Genomic DNA, 22803 nt, shown 5'->3' on the forward strand with positions numbered 1-22803 from the left:
CATCACCGCGCCATTATCTTCAGTCCCCTCCTTTTACTCATCTAAATGCTTCCCCTTGATGATGCTATCTGGAAAGCATGGGATCAGCTTCTTCATAAATATCCAACTCCACCTGTCTACCTCTCTCAATTCCTCTACTGCCCCTGTCCTATCAGACTGTTTCTCTGATACCCAGACTTGGATTAGCTGCATTCTCTCTCAGTTAAATGTTGGGAAGATTAAAGTCAACCATAACCAAAAAGACCACCCACTTCCAGCTCTGTATTATCATCTGCCTCCACTCCTATCTCAGCTCATCTGCTGATGACATCCTCATGTCTACTTTTGCCATCTCCAGACTCAAATAGTCCAGTGCTCTCCTGACTGGTCTTCCACCTTCCACCCTCCATAACCCTGCTGGCTGTATCCACCTCGCACCAAATTTTGTTTGTCCATCACTGCAACGTTTATTAGCCTGCAATGACTCTCGATTGCCCAACCACCCCCAATTTATAATTTTCATCCTTGCATTTAAACCCCTTCATCAGGATTTTAGCCCTTTGTTATCCCTTACACCCCTTCAGAACTCTTTGCTTCTCCAACTCTGGCCTCTGCTGCATTTTCCCTCCTCAGCCCAACCATTTTCAGCTGCTTCATCAATGACCTTCCTTCCATCATAAGGTCAGAAGTGAGGATGTTCTCTGATGATTGCACAATGTTCAGCACCATTCGTGACTTCTCAGATACTGAAGCAGTCCATGTCCAAATGCAGCAAGACCTGGACAACATCCAGGCTTGGGCTGACAAGTGGCAAGTAACATTTGCGCCACACAAGTGCCAGGCAATACCATCTCCAATAAGAAAGAATCCAACCATTGCCCCTTGACATTCAATGGTATTACCATCACTGAATCTCCCACTATCAACATCCTGGGGGTTACCATTGACTAAAAACTGAACTGGACTAGCCATATAAATACTGTGACTGCAAGAGCAGGTCAGAGGCTAGGAATTCTGTGACGGGTAACTCACCACCTGACTCCCCAAAGCCTGTCCACCATCTATAAGGTACAAGTCAGGAGTGTGATGGAATACTCCCCACTTGCCTGGATGAGTGTAGCTCCAACAACACTCAAAAAACTTGACACTGTCCAAGACAAAGCAGCCCACTTGATTGGCACCACATCCACAAACATTCACACCCTCCACCACAGACACACAGTAGCAGCAGTGTGTACCATCTACAAGATGCACTGCCGGAATTGACCAAGGCTTCTTCAATAGCACCTTCCAAACCCACGACCACTACCATCTAGAAGGACAAGGGCAGCAGATAGATGGGAACACCACCACCTGGAAGTTCCCCTCCAAGTCACTCACCATCCTGACTTGGAAATATATCGCTGTTCCTTCATTGTCGCTGGGTCAAAATCCTGGAACTCCCTCTCTAACAGCACTGTGGGTGTACCTACACCACATGGGACTGCAGCAGTTCAAGAAGGCAGCTCACCACTACCTTCTCGAGGGCAACTAGGGATGGGCAATAAATGCTAGCCCAGCCAGCGAAGCACATATCTCATGAATGATTTTTTTAAAAATTTAGCAGCTATTTAGGCCACAAGCTCTAGAATTATATGTGTGAGCTCTACATCTCTAAATCTTCCTTTTCTTAAACTTCTCTTTGACCAGCTTTGTAGCCACCCCTCCCAATATCTCCTGTTTAACTTCAGACCCTATTTTTGTAGAGCCTGGGAGCCTGCTTCTACATTAAAGGTGCTTTATAAATGCAAGCCATTTTATTGCAGCAGATTGGTTCAAATTGGAATTAATAAATAGTGATGTGCAAAGGATGAATGTCATTTCACAAACATGATCAAATACCCCCAGCGACTATTCCTTTTACATATAATTGCATATTACGTAGAAATTACAGTATAGAAACAGGCCATTTGGACCAACTGGCCTGTGTCAGTGGTGCTTATGCTCCACACAAGCCTCCTTCCACCTTACTTCATCCAACCCAACTTTCATCAACAACTTGTGTTTATATGGTAAAACCATCCAAGATACTACACAGAAGCAATTATCAAACAAAATTTGACACTCCTACATTAGGAGATATTAGGGCAGATGTACAAAAGCTTGGTTAAAGATGTAGGTTTCAAGGAGCATCTTAAAGGTGGAAAGATAGGCAGAGTTTTATGGAAGGAATTCCAGATCTATTACCTTGACAGCTGAAGGGATGGTCGCCAGTGTTGGAGCCAAGAAAATCCGGGTGTTCATGAGGCAAGAATTAGAGGAGTGTGGATGTCTCAGAGGAGGAGTTCACGGAGATAGGAAAGAAAAAAGCCAAGGAGGGATTTGAAAACAAGGATGAGTTAAAATTGATGGGAATCAATGTAAGTCAGTGAGAATGGGAGTGATGGGTGAATGGGACTTTATGCAAATCAGGATATGGACAAAAAGCCTGGTCCAGCCCGACAGTCGCCAGGGAAGGGGATGGAGTTAATGACTAGTGAACAGAGTTCGTTGGAGGGACTGAAGACTGGCTTTGGCTTTTCCAATATTGAGTTAGAGGAACTTTGTGCTCACCCGGTAATGTATGTCGTCAAGTAATTGGGCAACTTAGAGACAATGGAGCCAAGGGGTGGCGGCAAGGTAAAGCTGGGTGTCATCAGCTTACATGTGCAGCCTGACATGTTTTCGATAATATCACTGAGAGGCAGCATGCAGATGAGAAGTAGGAGAGACCAAGGATAGATCCTTGGAAGGGACATCAGAGGTAAATTCAAGGCTGAGATAGACAATTTTTTAATCAGTAAGGGAATCAAGGGTTATTGGGAAAAGGCAGGAAAGAGGAATTGAGAATTCTCTGGCTATGACTGGATAGATAAGAATGGAACCAGGTGAGTGCAGTCCCATTCAACAAAAGGTTGGAGACAGGTCAGGAAGGGTGAGGAGAAATAGTTTACCTCTGTGAAAGACAAAAAGGATGTTATTTGTGACTTTGATAAGAGCCATTTAAGCGCTTTGGCAGGGACGGAAACCTGTTTGGAGGGATACAAAATTCAGCACCCTTCAGCATAACCTTCTGTTCCTTTCTCATGTTTATGTAGCTTCCTTTTAAATGCATCTATACCATTCACCTCAGCTGCTCTGGGTTAGCAAGTTCCACATTCTTGCCGCTTTTTGGGTAAAGAAGCTTCTTCTGAATTCATCACTGGATTTATTGGTGACTATTATATTAATGACCCAAGTTTTGCGTGCCCCCCCCCTCCCCCACCCCAACAAGTCAAGACATCTTTACATGTACCTTATCAATCCCCTTAATTTTAAAGAGCTCCATTAGGTCACCACTCAGCATTTTAGAAAAGAGTCCAGCCTGTTCAGCCTTTCATGTTAATTAACATCCTCTCAGTTCTCTTATCATCCATGTGATTTTTTTTGTACCACCTTTTTACAATATGGAGACTTGAACAGTTCACAGCACTCAGTGTGGTCTAACAAAGGTTCTGTACAAGCTGAACATAACTTCTGCTTTTCAATTCATCTTGCGTTCTCTGCTCAAAGACAGGTCTGAATCATAGCAAAATATCATATTTTGAGCAACTTTGAGAGATCCCCATATTCTTCCTACCAAAATGCATCACCTTACACTTATCTGTGTTAAAATTAATTTGTCAGTTACAAGCCCATTCTGCAATTTTATTAATGTCCTGTATTTTTGTACATTCTTGTGACGACACCCCAATTTGGTGTAAATGTTGAAGTTGTATTTCTGATCCAGCGTTCAAATTGTTTATAGAAATTGACCAACCATGGTCAAAGCACTGACCCTTGTGGAACACCACTTCCCATCTTTTCTTCTCGAGGGTTAATAATTCTCTTAGCCTGGCAGTGCAAGAATGAGAGGGGAGCGGAATGTAGGGATAAATAAGGTTTGATACTTTTGAACATGAAGTACCTTTATCTGTTTGATGTTTGATGTTTCTGACCTTGTGTGATTAGTGCTGTTATCTTGCACCTTGTACCCTGACTCCTGAGGGCAACCTAAAAGCTGACTGGCACAACCTCAGCTTACCGGTGCTTTGTCTGACTCAAGTGGATTTGTGCTGATTGGCATGTGTAATTAACATTGTTGCTGTACCTTGTGGTACAAAATGGATTCTTGATCCTTTGGTTCAGTGTAGTTAAAGGAGCACAGCCAATGCAGTGCAAATCTCTTGGGAGAGTGTCGCTCCGATGCGATCATCTCTGCACATTTGGGAGCAGTAAACTGTTGGCAGGTTTACACTTGATTTTAATGTAGACCTGCCAATAGACTGTCATTCGAAGCTTGCCAGTAATGATGACCTCTGCCTGGTTGATACACATTGGCTGCAGTGGCGTTGGCTTTGTCAAATGCCTAGAATTAATGCCGCATCTGCTGTTGGAACAGTGGTTCAAATAAACTTCCATGGATGAGCCAATGGCTGTGTAATGCAGAATGATGGATCACATTAGCTGATCAAGTGATGCCCACATTTGAGTTGTTCTCACGATGCAGTGCTTGTACCGCTGTGAAACCCACAGCCAGATTCCCAGTGAGCAGACTCAGAACAGAGACTTGCCAGCTCAATTTGTAAACCGTTAAATGATGTTGACAGGGGACCACGTGGCGTGTGGACGATGGAGGAACAGGGCCTGGAGCCCAAGTTTGACACTACTTTTGAGGAAGCCAGGCCTTCCAAGACCCATATGGCACTGGTGGCACTTCAGAGAGTTGGCTTGGTGAAGTATGTGGTCAGTCAGAACGTGGATGGACTTCATGTACGGTCAGGTTTTCCCAGGTATGCCTTTTGTTTGTTTCTACAGGCAGTTTAACTGTGTTTTTCTGATTTGTAAATCTTCAAGCAGTTTGTTTCAAAGCCATTCTGTTGGAAGCTTTATATAAACGCTGAAGAAAAGGTGTTGATATTGGTAAATACTGCCTCACTTACAGATCTAGACATAGATCAGTTCGACTAACTGCTAAAAATGTTTTAAAGATTTGCCTTTTACAATGACTAAATTTAGGGAGAATGGGGTGACCCAAAAATGAACATGAGCATTTATTTAGAAAAGCACTAGAATAAATGTTATATGAGATTTCATAACCAGTTAACCCAAATATTGGATGTATCTGCTTGGCCATTAATCTAATATTGAGACCTTTAATCCAAATATATGGACTTATTGGCTAGGAAGATCCTCGGCCAAGATGGTATAATCTATCCTCGCAGACATTGGAGTACTTTGAAAATGTAATCATCATTGTAGGAAATGTGGCAGCCAGTTTGCACACAGCAAGATTCCACAAATAACAATGTAATAATGAAGAGGCAATCTATTTTTATTAATGTTGGTTCAGTGATAAATATTGTCTAGAACACTGAGGAGAATTCTCCTGCTGCTCTTCAAAATAGTGCCATGGGACCTTTTACAAGGAGTCAGACCTCAATGTCTTGTCCTAAGGACAGCAACACCTGTAGTGCAGCACTCCCTCAGCACTGTGCTAGAATTTGTGCTCAAGTCTCTGGAGTTCTTGTTCCCATTTAAAACATAGCAACACCATGGCACAATGCCTATTTTGATAGCTTTTAGCAGTATTTGTGTAATTAGTCTGTTTCATATTGCAATTTAACCTATGAGGAATATTCAGTTTACGCTGTAACAGGTTTCTGATATGAGCTCAGGCTTAGGGATTTTAAAGGTTAATTCTGACAGCTCGACCATTCTTTCCATCACTTTGACACAGTAAATTAGACATAAAGATTGGATTGTTAATCAGCTCCTCCTGAAGGCAATGAGCCAACCATTGAACCGGTTACAATCTGAGACAATAGGTGAATCATTATTTTGTTTCAGCCACTTCCAATAAGTAGTCACACATATGATGATGCTCTTCAAGACACAGCATGGATTTGTCTGGGTGGTGTTCACTGTTGGGAAGACACTGTGTGTCAACTGCACTATTCAACCCCTCACCCAGACAATATTATGCAGAGGTTGAACTGACAGTAAATTATCAAAAGATGAGAGAATGACCTTGACTTGTCCCAGGGAATGTCTTGAGCATTATCGAGCAGCTGGGCAAGAATGACTCTGCCAAGGAAATGTAATGGTTTGCCTTTTATGCTTTAAACACTGAGATCTGAGTTTGTATCCACATCAAATGATAGTTTGAAAGTCTGCTTACCCTATAGGCTGTAAGGGTCCAGAGTCAACCTGGAGTGCAATGCAATGAAATGGTGGGGAAGAGAGTGCTTAGCAAGTTTGGAGCTGCGATAGAGACTGAACAGTTGCTGTGCAGGACATTCATTGGGAGCTGCTGTGGGAAATGGCAGTATGGGACAGAGTGCGGAGTTAGTCTATAATTAACCCATATAATGTAGTTTAAGCAGTTTGCAACAGCCCATGTGTTGCTGAACCCTCATGCATGTTTTTGGCACCTCTTGACTTGACGACTCTAACTCTTCCCTGGCCGTCCCATCTTTTCCACCCTCTGTAAACTTCAGTTCATCTGAAACTTTGCTCATATTATGCACCAAGTCCTATTCACCCATCACCCCTATGCTTGCTGACCTGCGCTGGCTTCCAGGCCAGCAACGCCTCAAACTTTAAATTCTCATGCTTGTGTCCACATCCCTCCATGAACTCTCCCCTCCCTCTCTAATATCATTCAGCCCGACACCCTTGAAATCTTTGAATTCCTCCAATTCGAGCATTCTGCATATCCGTGGTTTCCATCACTCCGCCATTGGCAGCTGCCCAATCATTTGTTAAAACCCTGAGTTCTGGAACTCCCTGGCTAAACCTTTCTGCCTCTATTCCCTCTTTTAGTAAACTCCTTAAAGCCTACCTCTTGGTCAAGCATTTGGTCACCTATCCTAATATTTCCGTAAGTGGCTTGGTATCAGAATTTTTCTGATATCACTCATGTAAAGCGCATCAAGACATTTTATGATGTTCAAGGTGCTATATAAATGCATGTTGTTGTGAAATCCTTCTGAGAATGTGGTGGTGAGTTGTCTTCTTGAACCGCAGTTTTCCATGTGGTGAAGTTGCACCCATTGTAATGTTAGGTAGGCAATTTCAGGATTTTGATCCAGTGACGATAAAGGAATGGCAGTGACATGTTTCCAAGTCAGGATGGTTTGTGAGTTGGAGAGAGACTTGCCAGTGGTGGCGTTCCCATTCGCATGCTGCCCTTATTATTGTAGGTGTAGAAATTTGGGGTTTGGAAGGTGCTACTGAAGGAGCCATGGTGAGTTGCTAAAATGCAACTTGTAGAGATAGTGTACACTGCTCCACTGTGCACTGGTGGTGGAAGGAGTGAATGTGCAGGGTGGCGAATCAAATAGACTGTTTTGTCTTCAATGTCATCAAGCTTCTTGAGTATTATCAGAGCTGTTCTTTCTCAGCAAGTGGAGAGTATTCCATCACACTCCTGTTGTGTATCTTGTAGATGGTAAAAAGGCTAGGAGGGCAGAATACCCAGCCTCTGATCTGCTCTTGCAGCCACAGTATTTATATGGCTGGACCAGTTATGTTTCAGGTCAATAATTCCCAGGATGTTAATAGTGATGGTAATGCCATTGAATGTCATGGGAAGATGGTTAGATTCTCTCTTGTTACTTGCCACTTAGCTGCCCAAGCCTGAATTAGTCCAGGTCTTGCTGCATGCAGGCATGGATGTTTGATGTATCTGAGAAGCTGTGAATGGCACTTGTTGTGGCACAGCTGATGGTAAATGTTGAGTTGTTCAAATCCCAAAGGGAAACTTGAAGCAACTGCCACAACTTGTATTACAATTTGTATAAATTTCGAGATGCGTGCCTTGAATTCAGTAGTAATAAGACCACCAAGCCTTATGGGTTTTTACAAAACTAGATTAAGCATTTATTAATAAGAGAAATGATTTTAAACACATACGTAGATTACAAATTACTACTATGATAACTCCTAAATCCCCTACTGAATCTGACTCCCAGTTACACTTTTGTTAAGGCAACAGAAAGACACATAGATGTTAAAAGACCCAGGCAAGGTGACACACAATACCCTAAACCAGTCGAATTCAAAGTGAGTTTTCTTAACTTCAGTTCTTTGAAAACAGCAGCTTGAGATATTGATGCTGAAGGCTTTTCACACTTGTTAGATCTTAAAAATGCCACCCTTACACACAGCCTTCGCTCCTTTATACATATTTTCCCCTTTGAATGCAAACTCCCATTGTTTCACTATGTCTTTGGACTTTACCTTTCTGATAATAAAAACCTCTAATAGTACTAAGTTTTACCAGTAATCTTTGGGAAAAATAAACACACTTTCTAAACTTCACCTGGCTAGGTGACACATTTCACCCCTCCTTTGAAAACAATCTAGCCTGGTTTATTTAAAAATGCAAGTGTCCTTTTACACCTTATATTCTAAACTTTCCCCATGTTTACATCAAAGCTCTCAGACCAGCTGCCTTTAATCAAATTAAGTCTCTGTCTCTCTCTCTCACACACACACACATATATTCAGATACCACTATTTTACAATAAATTCCAATTACATTATGAGAATCGTTATATCTTCTTGAACATTGCGGAATCACCAGCAATCATCCCCACTACTGATCTTATGATGCAGGAAAGGTCATTGAAATAGCTGAAAATGGTTGGGCCTAGGACACTACCCTGAGGGACGCTGCAGCAACATCTTGGGGCTAAGATGATCAGCCTGCGACAACCACAACCATCTTCCTTTTGCTACATATGACTCCAACCAGCGGAGAGTTTTCCCCCTGATTCCCATTGACTTCAGTTTTACCAAGACTCATTGATGCCATTATCTGCCTTGATGTCAAGAGCCTCTGGAACACTCGTCTCTGAAATTCAACTCTTTTGGCCTTTTTGAGTAAGTGTCACTTGTTAACATTGTAAATGACTTCTTCCCTGATTTTGCTGATGATTGAGGGAAGGTTGATGGGTTGGGAATTGACTGGATTGGGTTTGTCCTGTTTTTGTAGACAGGAGTATCTTTCATTGTGAACACAAATAAAATCAAATGAAAGACGTGACTTAGGCATTAACATGGGAATGCTTTGTCATCCCTTTGGATTAAGGTTGATGGAAGACTAGTCCAATCTGAGGAGAAAATAAATACATTTCAATACCTCTGAGAGAATCTGCCAAACACCTAAATGAAGAGATTGTCCTTTAAAAGCCTTGCTCCCATTTTAGGAAAAGGAAAATGCCCTTGGGTATGAATTCAGTCAGGTTTGAGGCTAGCACTATTGGAAATGTCATTTCTAATTGGCTGAGATGACATTTGAATCCTGTATAATAATGGGCAGTAACTTTTTAACTGACAGGCTTTGCAGATCTGATATAATACAGAGAGGATGTTTTTGTTCAAGATATTGCCTTATCAGTTGGTAGTTATTGATGCCTTTGTGAGAAACAAGAGTCTCCATTGGATTTTAAATATAATTATTTACAGCAGCTGGGTTATCTTGTCAGACTGGAATTAAATTATCACAGAACTTTGCAGAAAATGACTAAAATGCTTTAATCTTTGGGTGAAGCAAGAAATCGATTGAACTGAAATTCTGGCTTAGAACCATATATAAAATTCAAGGCTTAATATTGTTATTACTGTATTTATAGTGAGGCGTATAACTGAATCCATCTGTTTCTCACTTGGATCCTTTAGACCGAGAGTGGGGATGTGGTGTCCTGTTCAAATTTGCAATATGATCAGTAACTGTGTGGCATGCATACACAAAATACCCTTTTAAAGGGTGGTGAAACTTTTTCACCAACAGTGCAATCCTATCTATCTGGCTTTATTTTAAATAGAACTTTGTCGCTGGAGGAGATGATGTGTTCAAATCAGTCACTTTCATATGTCCATTTTAGAGTCGAACAACTGCAGTGATGTGAGTTGCCTGCCTGAGTCAGTGGGGCTCCATTCAAAAATTTGGAAGTTAGCATACAAACAGTGATAGACAGGAGAAGAGCCCCTGGTCCATCAGGCCTGTCCCAGACAACTGCAATGCCTTGTGCATCACAATATATAACTCCCCACCCCACCTAAAATACATGTAATCTAGGGGAGGTGACAAACCAAATAAAAACCCAGGCTGATGATGAGGGAGAAAATGTGGAAAGTTTCTCTGATCCCATTAATTAACAAAGCTCATTCAGCGGGTGACTCTGCCCTGATTAATGTTACACAGTGCAAAGTGATTTCTGCCGCAGCCAGGAACAGCTCTCGCTTGAAGGAATTCAGCAAATATATGTTCACAGTATGAACTGGCAGCTCATCACACAGACCCACCTATGGAAAAGAACTGCCTAATATCTAACTGAGATATGGCCTTACACAACGTGAGATTGTGACCCCAGGAAGAAAGGGTTTTGCCCCCTTCATTTGGGCTTGCATCAGCCATGCCTGGTATATGCCACTTCCCAGTTTACAAACATATATACGATCATAGAAATTAGGGGCAGGAGTAGGCCAGTCGGAGTCGGGATGGAGGGATTTTCTTATGAGGAGAGGTTGAGTCGGTTGGGCCTGTACTCATTGGAGTTTAGAAGAATGAGAGGCAACCTTATTGAAACATATAAGGTTCTTAGGGGGCTTGACAGGGTAGATGCTGAGAGGTTGTTGCCCCTTGTAGGAGAGTCTAGGACCAGAGGGCATAATCTCAGTGTAAGAGAGGGTGCCCATTTAAAACAGAGATGAGGAGGAATTTCTTCTCTCAGAAGCTAGTAAATCTGTGGAATTCTTTACCGTAGAGGCTGGGTCGTTAAGTATACTCAAGGTTGAGATAGATTTTTAATCAGTAAGGGAATCAAGGGTTATGGGGGAAAGGCAGGAAAGTAGAGTTGAGGATTATCAGATCAGCCATGACCTCATTGAATGGCAGAGCAGACTCGATGGCCGAATGGCCTACTTCTGCTCCTACGTCTTATGGCCTTATGGCCCCTTGAGCCTGCTCCACCATCCAATAAGATCGTGGCTGATCTGATTGTAACCTCAACTCCACATTCCCGCCTACACCCAATAACCTTTCACTCCCTTGCTTGTCAAGAATCTATCTCCCTCTGCCTTAACAATATTCAAAGACTCTGCTTCCAACACCTTTTGAAAAAAAGAGTTCCAAAGTCTCATGACCCTCAGAGAAAAAAATTTCCTCGTCTCGGTCTTAAATGGGTGATCCCTTATTTTTAAAATGTGACCCCTAGTTCTAGATTCTTCCACAAGAGGAAACATCCTTTCCACATTCACCCTGTTAAGAACCCTCAGGATCTTAAATTTCAATCAAGCCGCCTCTCACTCTTCTAAATTCCAACAAATACAAGCCTAGCCTGTCCAATTTTCCTCACAAGACAACCCTCCCATTCCAGGTATTTGTCTAGTAAACCTCTGAACTGCTTCCAATGCATTTACACCTTCCTTAAATAAGGAGACCAGTACTGTATATCGTACTCCAGACGTGACTTTACCAATGCACCGTATAACTGAAGCACAACCTTTCACAATAAACAATATCATTCTGTTAGCCTTCCTAATTCCTTGCTGTGCCTGCATACTAACCTTTTGCGCTTCATGCACTAAGACACCCAGATCCCTCTGCATCTCGAGCTCTGCAATCTCTCACCATTTAGATAATATGCTGCTTTAGTATTCTTCCTGCCAAAATGGACAATTTCACTTTTTCCCATATTATACTCCATTTGCCAGATCTTTGGCCACTCATTTAACCTATCTATATCCCTTTGTAGCCTCCTTATGTCCTATTCACGACTTACTTTCCTACCTGTCTTTGTATCATCAGCAAACTTAGCAACCATACCTTTGGTCCCTTCATCCAAGTCATTTATACAAAATGTAAAAAGTTGAGGTCCCAGCTTTGATCCCTGTGGCACACCACTCGCTACATCTTGCCAATCAGAAAATGACCCATTTATGATGCCTACACTGTTTCCTGTTAGCTAGCCAACCTTCTATCCATGCCAATATGTTACCCCCTACACCATGAGCTTTTATTTTCTGCAATTACCTTTAGTGTAGTACCTTATCAAATGCCTTCTGGAAATCTAAGTACAGTGCATCCACCGGTTCTCCTTTATCCATAGCACATGTTACTTCTTCAAAGATCCTCAATAAATTGGTTAAACATGATTTCCCTTTCACAAAACCATGTTGACTCTGCCTGATTACCTTGAATTTTTCCAAGTGCCCTGCAATAATGACTTTAGTAACTTCTAACAATTTCCCTGTGACAGATGTTAAGCTAATTGGCCTGTACTTTCCTGCTTTGTCTCCCTCTCTTTTTGAATAAAGGAATTACATTTGCTATTTTCCAATCTAGTGGAACCTTCCCCGAATCTAGGGAATTTTAGAAAATTAAAATCAACGCATCAACTATTTCACTAGCCGCTTTTAAGACCCTAGGATGAAGTCCACCAGGACCCGGGGACTAGTCAGCCCGCATCTCCTAGAGTTTGCTCAGTACCACTTCCCCGTGATTGTAATTTTCCTGAGTTCCTCCCTCCCTTCCATTTCCTGGTTTACAGCTATTTCTGGAATGTTACTTGTCAGCATCAGTGCCAAGCCAATATATTCTGGCTGAGCTACTGTACCCAGCAGTGTTCTGTCCAGGCTTATCTGCATTGCTGCATTCTCTATAAGTAAATGGAGAGCTTCCAGATGTGCTTGGACTTCCCTGTAGCCAGCATTAGCGGTGCAGCTAAGGGTGCAAGTGGGGACTTCGTGAAGTGATGGAAAGTTAATGACAGTGTTAATATTCTACAAAAGGGCTAGTGATTTTTTTTTTAAAACTTGTACCTCTAGCATTCCCTTCCTTCTAAATCATGTGTAATACATTCAGCAGCCAAACAAGTCTTTTTATCCAAGTGGTAATTCCTCCCTTCTCTGAGTTATTTATTGTGTTGTTTTGAGTTGGTCCAAGTTGAGTGGAATGCCTGAGGTGGCTGCTGTGGCTAAGGACAGACCATCCCACAGGGCATCGAAGCAGTTGCTGACTAAAGTCACAAAGAAGCCGCCTAAGAAGCAGAGAATCTCATAAGCAGAGCTATTCCACTTACATGTACAGGGTGCTGACCCAGGTCCACCGTTCCACCAGGATCACATCCAAGGCCATGAGTGTCATGAATTCCTTCATTGTTGACATTTTTGAGCGCATCGCCTCCGAGGCTTCACACCTCATTCACTACAAGTGCCACACCATCTCAGCCAGGGAGGTCCAGAGCACCGTCTGCCTCATGCTGCCAGGGGAACTGGTCAACACGCAGTCTCCGAAGGCACTAAAGCGGTCACCAACTCCATTTGGGTCAATCATTCTAAAGATTATAACTGTTATGTTGCTCGCAGGTAGAGGGGGTAATGCATGGGAGCTGGGTGTCGCTGGTAAGGCTAGCATTTGTTGCCCATCACTGATTGCCCTTGAACTGACTGGCTTGCTAGGCCATTTCAGAGGGCAGTTAAGAGTTTACCACATTGCTGTGGGTCTAAAGTCACATGTAGGCCAGACTCGGTAAGGATGGAAGATTTCCTCCCCTAAAGGATATTAGTGAACCATCTGGGTTTTTGCAACAAATGATAATTTCATGGCCACCATCACTGATATGCACTATCACAAGCTGCATATTCTAGATTTGTTAATTGGATATAAATTCCACCAGCTGCCATAGTGGGATTTGCACCCATGTCCCCAGAGCATTAGCCTGGGGCTCTCGATTACTAATCCAGTGATATTACCACTGATGCCACCATCGCCTCTGAGGATGACCTTGGCAGGTGGGACCTTGGTTTTAAATGCCACATTTGGAAAGCATTCCTATAACAACATGGCAACCCTCAATGCTGCACTGAAATGACGGTCAGGATTATTTGAATCAGCACCTTCCAAATCTACAATCTCTACCATCTAAAAGGGCAGGGGCAGCAGAAAAAAGCACCATCTGTAAATTCCCCTCCAAACCACACACCATCCTGCCTTGGAACAGTATTGCCATTCTTTCACTGTTGCTGGATCAAAATGCGGGAACTCCCTTCCAAACGGCACTGAGTGTATCTGCACCAGATGGACTGCAGTGGTTCAAGAAGGTGGCTCACCACCACCTTCTCAAGGGTAATTAGGGATGGGCAGGAAATGCTGGCCTTGCCTGTGGTGCCTGCATCCCATGAAAGATTTTTTTAAAAAAGTGGGGCTTGGATTCTCTACCTTCTGACCCACGCTTACAGGCATCTTGTGAACATTGCTACTTGCTTACTGTATCTGAGTTAAAAGGGCTTTTCATGTCAACAGGCTTGTTGAATAAAGATAGCATTATTTTGCAATGAAATATATGAATTTGAGTGGAATAGTTGAGCCAAGCAGCATCAGTCATGTAGATATTGCCTTTAAGCTATTGTTCAGAATACCAGGCACTGATTACTCTTTCGTGACCTGTTTATGGACATGTTGGAAGTTGCTAAAGGTGAAAGGCTATAATATTAACCTCCTCTTTGGTTTTAATCACCATCTATTTGAATGGATTCTTTGATAGGCTGAGGTAAAGGTGGCCTTTCAGCCTTAAAAGCTTACCAGTTCAGCTATAGTGCTCAACAGAAGTGAAATGTGGTGATAATTATTCAGAGTCAGACAACAGCTTGTGTTTGGATGGAACCTCTGCCACTCCAGTCTCATCCTGAATTCAAGTAATGGTAGACAGCTGGATACCATGGCAATAAGCAGAGATGAGGGCATATTGATTTTGTGACACAACACATTATTAGAAGCGCAGTTCTTTTGAGCCTTCATGGTGTTGGGAGATGGAATGATGAGTTAAAGAGAATATGCCAGGAGAAGGGGTGATTCAGTAAAGATTCTGAGAAGGACAGGAAAATGGGGGATGTTTCTAAGACTTACAAAAGGAAAAGACACAGTAGAATAAACAGGAGGACATAAAATAGGGAGGTCACGTAAAAAGAAAACTGCAATGCTGGAGAACGGAAATAAAATGGGAAACTTTGGAAATATGAAGTAAATCCACTGGTATCTGTCAAAAGGAAGAATAGATCAGATAGCGACCGTTCATCAGAAATGGAGACTGGAATGTAAGTGAACCCTTCAATAAAACTGAATAAAACCAAACAGGGAGAGGAGAAGAAAGTTGACCATTAGGACATCCTTGGTAAAGCTTGGAAAGAGGTGAAAAAAAGTCAGCTCATGAATGAAGATCGCCTTGGGGAGGATGAAGAGGCTTAAAGGAGCAATAGCAAATGATAAAGAGTAGTTCTGTGAAACAGTGAAAGCCTTTAGGAAGGAAAAAGCTTCAGTAGGAACAGCATGCAAGAGAAAATGGATCTGCATTGGTATGCTCCCTAGCCACTTTATCCCCAGATTCAATGGACTCATGGTGATGCACTCTCCCTCTTCCTTTCCTGCTCCTCTTCCTTTTGTGATGTTCAGTTAAAGGGCTCACTATCTCCCAATTTTTATTTCTTACAAAAGGGTGCACCCCTGAAACATTAACTCTTGTTTTTGTTCATTCCTGCTGATGGGCCTGCCGTATATGCCCAGCATGATGTTCTTAATTAAAGATGCATGAGCAAGAAAGGTAGAGCAAATATATGTAGATTCACCTCTGTCCCATGTACAATATGTTTTTTTGAGCAAGCTGACCTATCACAAAGTCTAGAAGGCCGTAGTTCACCTTTAAGGAATTAAACTTGACCAGTTCTGGCTGGATTAATTATTTTTCTCCTGACAGTCACACCTTGCGCGACAGCAGCTCTTGCCAAGAACAAGCTCGCTCCGCATCAAACTTTGCCTGATCTGATTTTCAGTCGATCTATTCGATGTGCAGGATGAGGATTGACATTCCCAGAGGTGCATTTGGTGAAAATTGCTATAATTTTTGGTCTTGTGAATCTCAAATATAGAATCAAAATTGTTTGAAATCAGAAAAAAAAAATTTCTAAAGTTAAGACATGTAAGACAAGCGGAACTTGAGATTGAAATGTTTCAAAATATGAAGTAATGTAATTATTGACTCATTACTGGCTGCGGAGGTCAGCCTTCAAAGTGTAATATGTAATTCTCACCATTCTCTATTTACAATGCTCCTTCCCATACCATTTCTCATCGCCTGAACTTTTCTAATGAGAAATAGAGTCATAAATTCAATTTGGCCCTGGGCTTACATGAAAGTATGTGCAAGTCTTTGGTATATGCTTCCTGAGACACATTGCACAAAGTATGTTTGATGCCACATAACTAATTTAAGAAGAGAAAGGCAGAGGATGAAAAGATGAAATTGGCAATTAATCAGGAAGTGAGGAGTTGAAGGCAGGAACTTGGATTAAACAGCAATGAAAGACTACAAACAACGAGGAAAATCTGAGATGTTCGCTTTTGCTACACAACCAAAACTTTTTTTGGAAGGACCTCGCCAGCTGTGCTACGGAGTGAGCAAATAGAATCATAAAACGGTTACTGCACAGGAGGAAGCCAATCGACCCGTCATGCTGGTGCTGGTTCTCTGCAAAGGCAACTCAGCTAGTCCCACTCCCCGCTCTTTCCCTGTAACCCTGCAATTTTTTTTCTCTTCAGATGCTTAGCCAGTTTAGTTTTAAAAGCCCCAATTATATCTGTCTCTACCACACTCGAGCAGTGCATTCCAGACCTTAACCACTCACTGCGTAAAAAACATTTTTTCCTCACATCATTCTTGGTTCTTTTCCAATCATCTTAAATCAGTGCCCTCTGATTTTCGACCCTTTGAAAGTGAACAGTGTCTCTATATCTACTCTGTCTAGAACTTTTATTTTGAACACTTCTCTCAAATTTTGCCAAGCTCCCTTATTGGTTGAGTGAGAGGCCAATTAAAGTAACACTTGGGCTGCATGGGAAGACCTTGCAGGTGTGAAGAATCCCGTACACGCTGTGGCCAGAAAATCAAAATGCATCGGAGTGGGCAAGCTGTTGTGAATAATACTTGGCCATGAAGAGATTGGAAAAGGTTACTGTTTTGCATGATTATTTACTAGGTAGGAGAGTGAAGCACTTAATTGGTAGAATCTCATTAATTTATCACACACAGATTTTCAGTATCTCCATCTCTGCTGTCTCACTCTTAACATTTACTCACCGAGATGTGATATATCTTGACAGGAATATTTTTACAAATTCTATAGAATCTGAAAGCAGAATAGATGAGAGAAATAAAGACTTTTGAATGAAGAAGTGCTGTTTTACAAAGACAGGAGCCAAAGAGCTGATCAGGAACACTGGTTGGAAACAGTTTTCAAACCAACTGTTTTAGAGGCTGCAATCTTGAGTGGCTGGGTGGATTTGTTGAACACAGGTATCTTCTGATAAAACCCAAGTCCAATTGGAAATGTTTTAGCAGGAATGGAGTTAATGGGAGTTGGTGCAGTTGATGGGCGTTAGTGCAGACAGAGAATGGATTATGCATTGGCCCAAACATTAACCCGTCACTTCCCTTATATACAAACTCTGAAAATCTTAACTAAAATGTAGTGACGTTTCAATTCCAGTCTGCATGATTGGGAGAAGTGATGTTGCTGTGGTAGTTTAAGTTTGCGCCTAATGGCTGATGTGGAAAAGAAATGTTGTGTTGATGCAACAGGAAAGTCATTTAGCTTTATTCTCGAGGTGTAGGTGTCGCTAGCAAGGCCAGTATTTATTGCTTTCGCTTGGGGTGGGGACTGTATATAATTGCAATACACAAGGAATTGTAGTTGTATAGGACAGACCGGACAGATCAATAGGTCTTTTTCTGTCCTGTTCATCTATTTATACATCCCAAAAGACCTTTAGTGACTTCCTAGACTTTGGGAAGCAGTAGTTTTCTAACCAAGGCCTAGGCTCTAAAATGTGCAGTAAGTTTATTCGAAAATCACAAGATGGGTCAAAATAGTTTACAGAACATATCTATTCCTCCTCGAAAACAGAAAATAATAGACGCACACATGATTCAGTAATTGTTCTTAGTAAGGCTGTCTTGCATTAGACAGACATGTTAGTATTTGCTTCTCCCCTCAAAGACACTCCTGCTTTTATTTTATTGACGTCAGAGGATTTGAACTTTTTATAATTGTACATTCAAGGGATGTGAGATTCGCTGGCTAGGCCAGCATTTATTACCCATCCCTAATTGCCCTTGAGACGGTGATAATGAGCTGCCTTCTTGAACCACTGCAGTCCATTTGGCGTAGGTATACCCACAGTGCTGTTAGGGAGTTCCAGGATTTTGACCCAGCGACAGTGAAGGAACGGCGATATATTTCCAAGGCAGGATGGTGAGTGACTTGGAGGGGAACTTCCCAGGTGGTGGCGTTGACATGTATCTGCTGCCGTTCTCCTTTTAGATGGTAGTGCTCATCTGGAAGGTGCTATCTAAGGAGCCATAGTGAGTTTCTGCAGTGCATCTTGTAGATGGTACACACTGCTGCTACTCTGCATCGGTGCTGGAGCGGGTCAGTATTTGTGGATGGGGTGCCAATCAAGTGGGCTGCTTTGTCCTGGATGTTGTCGAGCTTCTTGAGTGTTGCTGGAGCTACACTCATTCAGGCAACAGGAGAGAATTCCATCACACTCCTGACTTGTGCCTTGTAGATTGTGGACAGGCTTTGGGGAGTCAGGAGGTGGGTTACTTGCCGCAGGATTCCTAGCCTCTGACCTGCTCCTGTAGCCACAGTATTTGTATGGCTGGTCCAGTTCAGTTTCTGGTCAATGCTAACCCCCAGGATGTTGATAGTAGGGAATTCAGCGATGGTAAAACTATTGTATATCAAGGGACGATGATTAGATTCTCTCTTGTTAGAGATGGCCATTGCCTGGCACTTGTGTGGCATGAATGTTACTTACTATTTGACAGCCCAAGCCTGGATGTTGTCCAGGTCTTGCTGCATTTGGACATGGACTGCTTCAGTATCTGAGGAGTCATGGATGGTGCTGAATATTAAATGGCTCCAAGTTTGCTAGGGCTCCTTGATACCACACTCTTTGAAAGGCTGCCTTGATGTCAAGGGCAGTCACTCTCACCTCACCTTTGAAGTTCAGCTCTTTTTCCCATGTTTGAACCAAAGCTGTGGTGAGGTGAGGAGCTGAGTGGCTCTGGCAGAACCCATACTGAGCGTCAGTGAGCAGGTTATTGCGAAGCAGGTGCCCTTGCTAGCACTGTTGATGACACCTTCCATCACTTTACTGATGATGGAGAGCAGACTGATGGGGCAGTAGTTGGCCAAGTTGGATTTGTCCTGCATTTTGTGATCAGGACATACCTGGACAATTTCCTACATTGCTGAGTAGATGCCAATGTTGTAGCTGTACTGGAACAGCTCGGTAGGGGCGCGGCAAGTTCTGGAGCACAAGTCTTCAGTACTGTTGCCGGAATATTGTCAGGGCCCATAGCCTTTTCAGTATCCAGTGTCTTCAGCCGTTTCTTGATATTGTGTGGATTGAATCGAATTGGCTGATGACTGGCATCTGTGATGCTGGGGACCTCTGGAGGAGGCTGAGATGGATCATTCACTCAGCATTTCTGAAGCAAGGCTATCCAAGATGTACTTTTCCACTCCACTTTGAAGTTCAACCAGCAACATATGTATATCTCACAATTTCAGCAAGCTGTCACGTAACCAAATAACTTATAAGATGGGCTGCTTGCAGACTTGTATTCCTTGAAGTGAAAAACTGGGATATAGCGAAACAAGTTGTTAAAGCATTGATTCATTCCATTGTCTTCTTTGGATCAGAAGAGGCTGAGGGGAGATTTAGTTGTGGTGTAAAAAATTATGAGGGGCCTAGAGAGAGTGGATAGGAAGAACCTATTGCCTTTGCGGAAAGGTCAATAACCAGGGGGCAAAGATTTAAACTAATTGGTATAAGGACTAGAAGTCGAGAATTTTTTTCACTGAAAGGATGGTGGGAGTTTGGAGCTCACTGCCTGAAAAGCTGGGGGTAGAAACCCTCATCACTCCTAAAAAGTACTTGGATTTGCATTTGAAGTACATTAACCTAATATGCTATGGACCAATAGAGAGCACAGTTTGTAATAGCTCCCAGACACAGAACCACTTGGAGCTAAATTGAAAAGTTCTTTGAACTAAATGGCCTTCAGAAAATAAAGGTAAGAGAAAAAAACTTGCATTTTTTGGGTACCTTTCACAACCTCGGGTTGTCACAAAGCATTTCAGTACCAGTGAAGTACTTTTGAAGTGTAGTTAGTGTTGTAGAGCTGTGAGTACTGCTTTAGTATGGCCCACGGGAACAACGTCAAACAAGCTCAGAATTAAAATATTCGTATATTAATAGTCGATGATGTTGGAAATCGTCAATAAGTCAGGTGTTAACTGTGGAGCAAGAAGCAGTTATAATTTCGGGTCAATAACCTTTCATTAAAACTGGAAGATTTTAGAGCTGAAGAGTTTATAAGCAAGTGCAGAGGCAGGATAACAGTAAGTGCAGAGTGGCTGTAATAAGGGAACAAAAGGGGCCATCTGATGGATTGAAGAACAGAAATGATTAAATGACAAAGGGGATGATGATGCAAGGCAAGAAGAAGTAATAATGGAGCAAGAAGAAAAGTGAGTTCAGAGGAGACATACATAGTTAAGAATGTCCAAGAGAAAATGGTTAAAATTTAGCTAGTTATTATTTACAAAAATTGAACTTAGATCTACATTAAATTATAGAGCACTTCAAAATGCTAATGTCAAAATTTATAAAGCTCCAAGGGAGCAATCTCTTGCCTTCAGCATTCACATACTCTTCAATGATTTCAGGACTCATCACCGCTGTCAGTTCTGCTTTTGCATAATATAATAAAACTAATCAAAATCATGAATAATATTCAAAGCCAAGTAACAGCAATTTTATCCTAACCAGCATTTATTACCCATCACTCGTTGCCTTTAAGGTGGTGGTGGATCTTCTTGAGCTTGCAATGTTGAAAGTACCCTCAGTGCTCTTGAGTAGGGAGATCCAATATTTTGATCCCACGATGATGAAGGAACGTTGTCGTTTATCAAAGTCGTGATGTTGGAGGGAAACATGGACTTGATGATGTTCCTATGCACCTACTGCCCCTGCCTTTCTAGATGTGGAGGTTAGAGGTTTGGGAACTCGTAGGATAAATGTCATAAGTTCAGACCTCATTGAAACTTTCAATAGGGAATTGGTTTCTTGATTAAGCAAGAGATTGTGTAAAGGAAGAAGGAATGGTCAACATGAATCTGCCGAGAAACTCCTAGATAACAGAGTCCAGGAATCTTAGATTATTCCTGAAATAGTTATAATTCTGAAAATATACGCTGGCTCGTTTTGGGCTTTGCCCAATAGTTATAGGGATTATTGGGGGACTCACCACGACACTCCTGACTGGGGAATGCTTAAAATCTGCTTTGTGAATTATACCTAAACATTTCCTGCGAACCTTCACATCTGGAACTGCAACTTGTACACCCATTAGGTTGCTGCTCTTGACCAAATGCTGGCACCAAAACCACGTTGTGTTACTCCAGTCTCAACAATTTCAGACTTCATGGTATTTGGTTGTTAATGAATTTTATGACTGATTGCATACCCATCCATCTACTCAGCCATCACAGTTTCTTTCTCATTGTTTTCTAAAGCTAGTATTTATTAAGTTTTATCTTACCATTGTAGGGTAGATTGATAGGATAATCAGTCACTTGCCCATTGAAGGATTATTCACAAGACTGTATTTTGTTATCTATTGCCTAGTTTGTGGGAGATGATTTGGTTGAAGCAGCATTAGTGGCAGCTCTTTCTAAGGGTATACACAGTGCATCTTACAAGGCTTACTTTATCACCAAGTGGGGAATAAAAGCCTGTCCTGAATTTGGATTATTTGGCTGTACCAAAGAGCCCTGTTTACATTTGAAATTGTAGCTTGGAGTGTGCCTTTCAGTGCAGTAACTTTACTTTGAACATTGTTACAATTGTGAGGCTTATAAGATTGATGTTTTGCGACTGTACCTTTTGGTTTGTAAGATTGTTAAGTTTAAAGCTACAGTTCCAAAATAGAAGGTAAATGAAAGGGGTCATGTGATCTGTCCTGGAGTCTGCCTGATAAGTCTGGGTGGTTTGATTATTAGAAATCAAAGGAAGACTCAAGTTGTTCTACTTAGAAGATGCAAGATATTTATGCTTGGAGGCAATGGCTGCAGTCCCTGAGTATGCCGTGAGTATACCCTGAGTCTCCTAAAGCAGTATTACAGGTATCTAATTGTAAAGAATGGTGCTGCAAACTATCCATTTACTTCTAAGATGGAAGGGAATTAGTATCAACGATAACTAATTAGCATTTCTTCTTGGATACAATGCTAATGTGACTCACAACGCCATGGGGAAGAGAGTAAAGGAAGCCCTTTTTGATCAGGTTTCCACATTAAAGCAGGTGGGAGCTCACGGTCAGATTGAAGACTGAGTTTGTGAGAATTTAAAAGAGGCTAGAAGAGTCGCCTAGCTTGGAGCAAGAAGAAGCGACCTACAGCGTAACCCTCACAGTGAAAGGCACGGAGATTAGAAATTACCAGCTGGTAAAGGAAAAAGGAAGCAAGCCATTGGAAGCTGAGAATAATTTTAGACTGGTTCCTGGAGGCTGAAGTGCCCATTTAATTGACAATGTATCGTATAACCCTAGTGGGAGATTTTCAGTTGTGCCAAAAGTTAAATGGGGAATATCTTTCCTGTAGTTTGAAATACAAATTGTCTACAAAAAGAAAATCGTGTTTGGTCAATAATGT

The 22803-nt window shown here is 42.0% G+C and overlaps 1 protein-coding gene across 4 annotated transcripts in view; it reads left to right on the forward strand.

The window, feature by feature from the left end:
• The window catches only part of sirt6 (sirtuin 6), a 58179-nt gene that overhangs the window by 10903 nt on the left and 24473 nt on the right, over positions 1–22803 (forward strand). For 3 of the 4 annotated variants that reach the window (XM_078555632.1, XM_078555633.1, XM_078555634.1), the window contains exon 3: positions 4626–4808. The exons of the other annotated variant lie outside the window; for it this stretch is intronic. In XM_078555632.1, the coding sequence (XP_078411758.1) occupies positions 4626–4808 (183 nt within the window). The remainder of the gene's footprint in view (positions 1–4625; positions 4809–22803) is intronic. 4 annotated transcript variants of the gene reach the window in all.

This window comes from Cetorhinus maximus, chromosome 13 (assembly GCF_964194155.1).
Source record: "Cetorhinus maximus chromosome 13, sCetMax3.hap1.1, whole genome shotgun sequence".
Taxonomy (NCBI): Eukaryota; Metazoa; Chordata; class Chondrichthyes; order Lamniformes; family Cetorhinidae; genus Cetorhinus; species Cetorhinus maximus.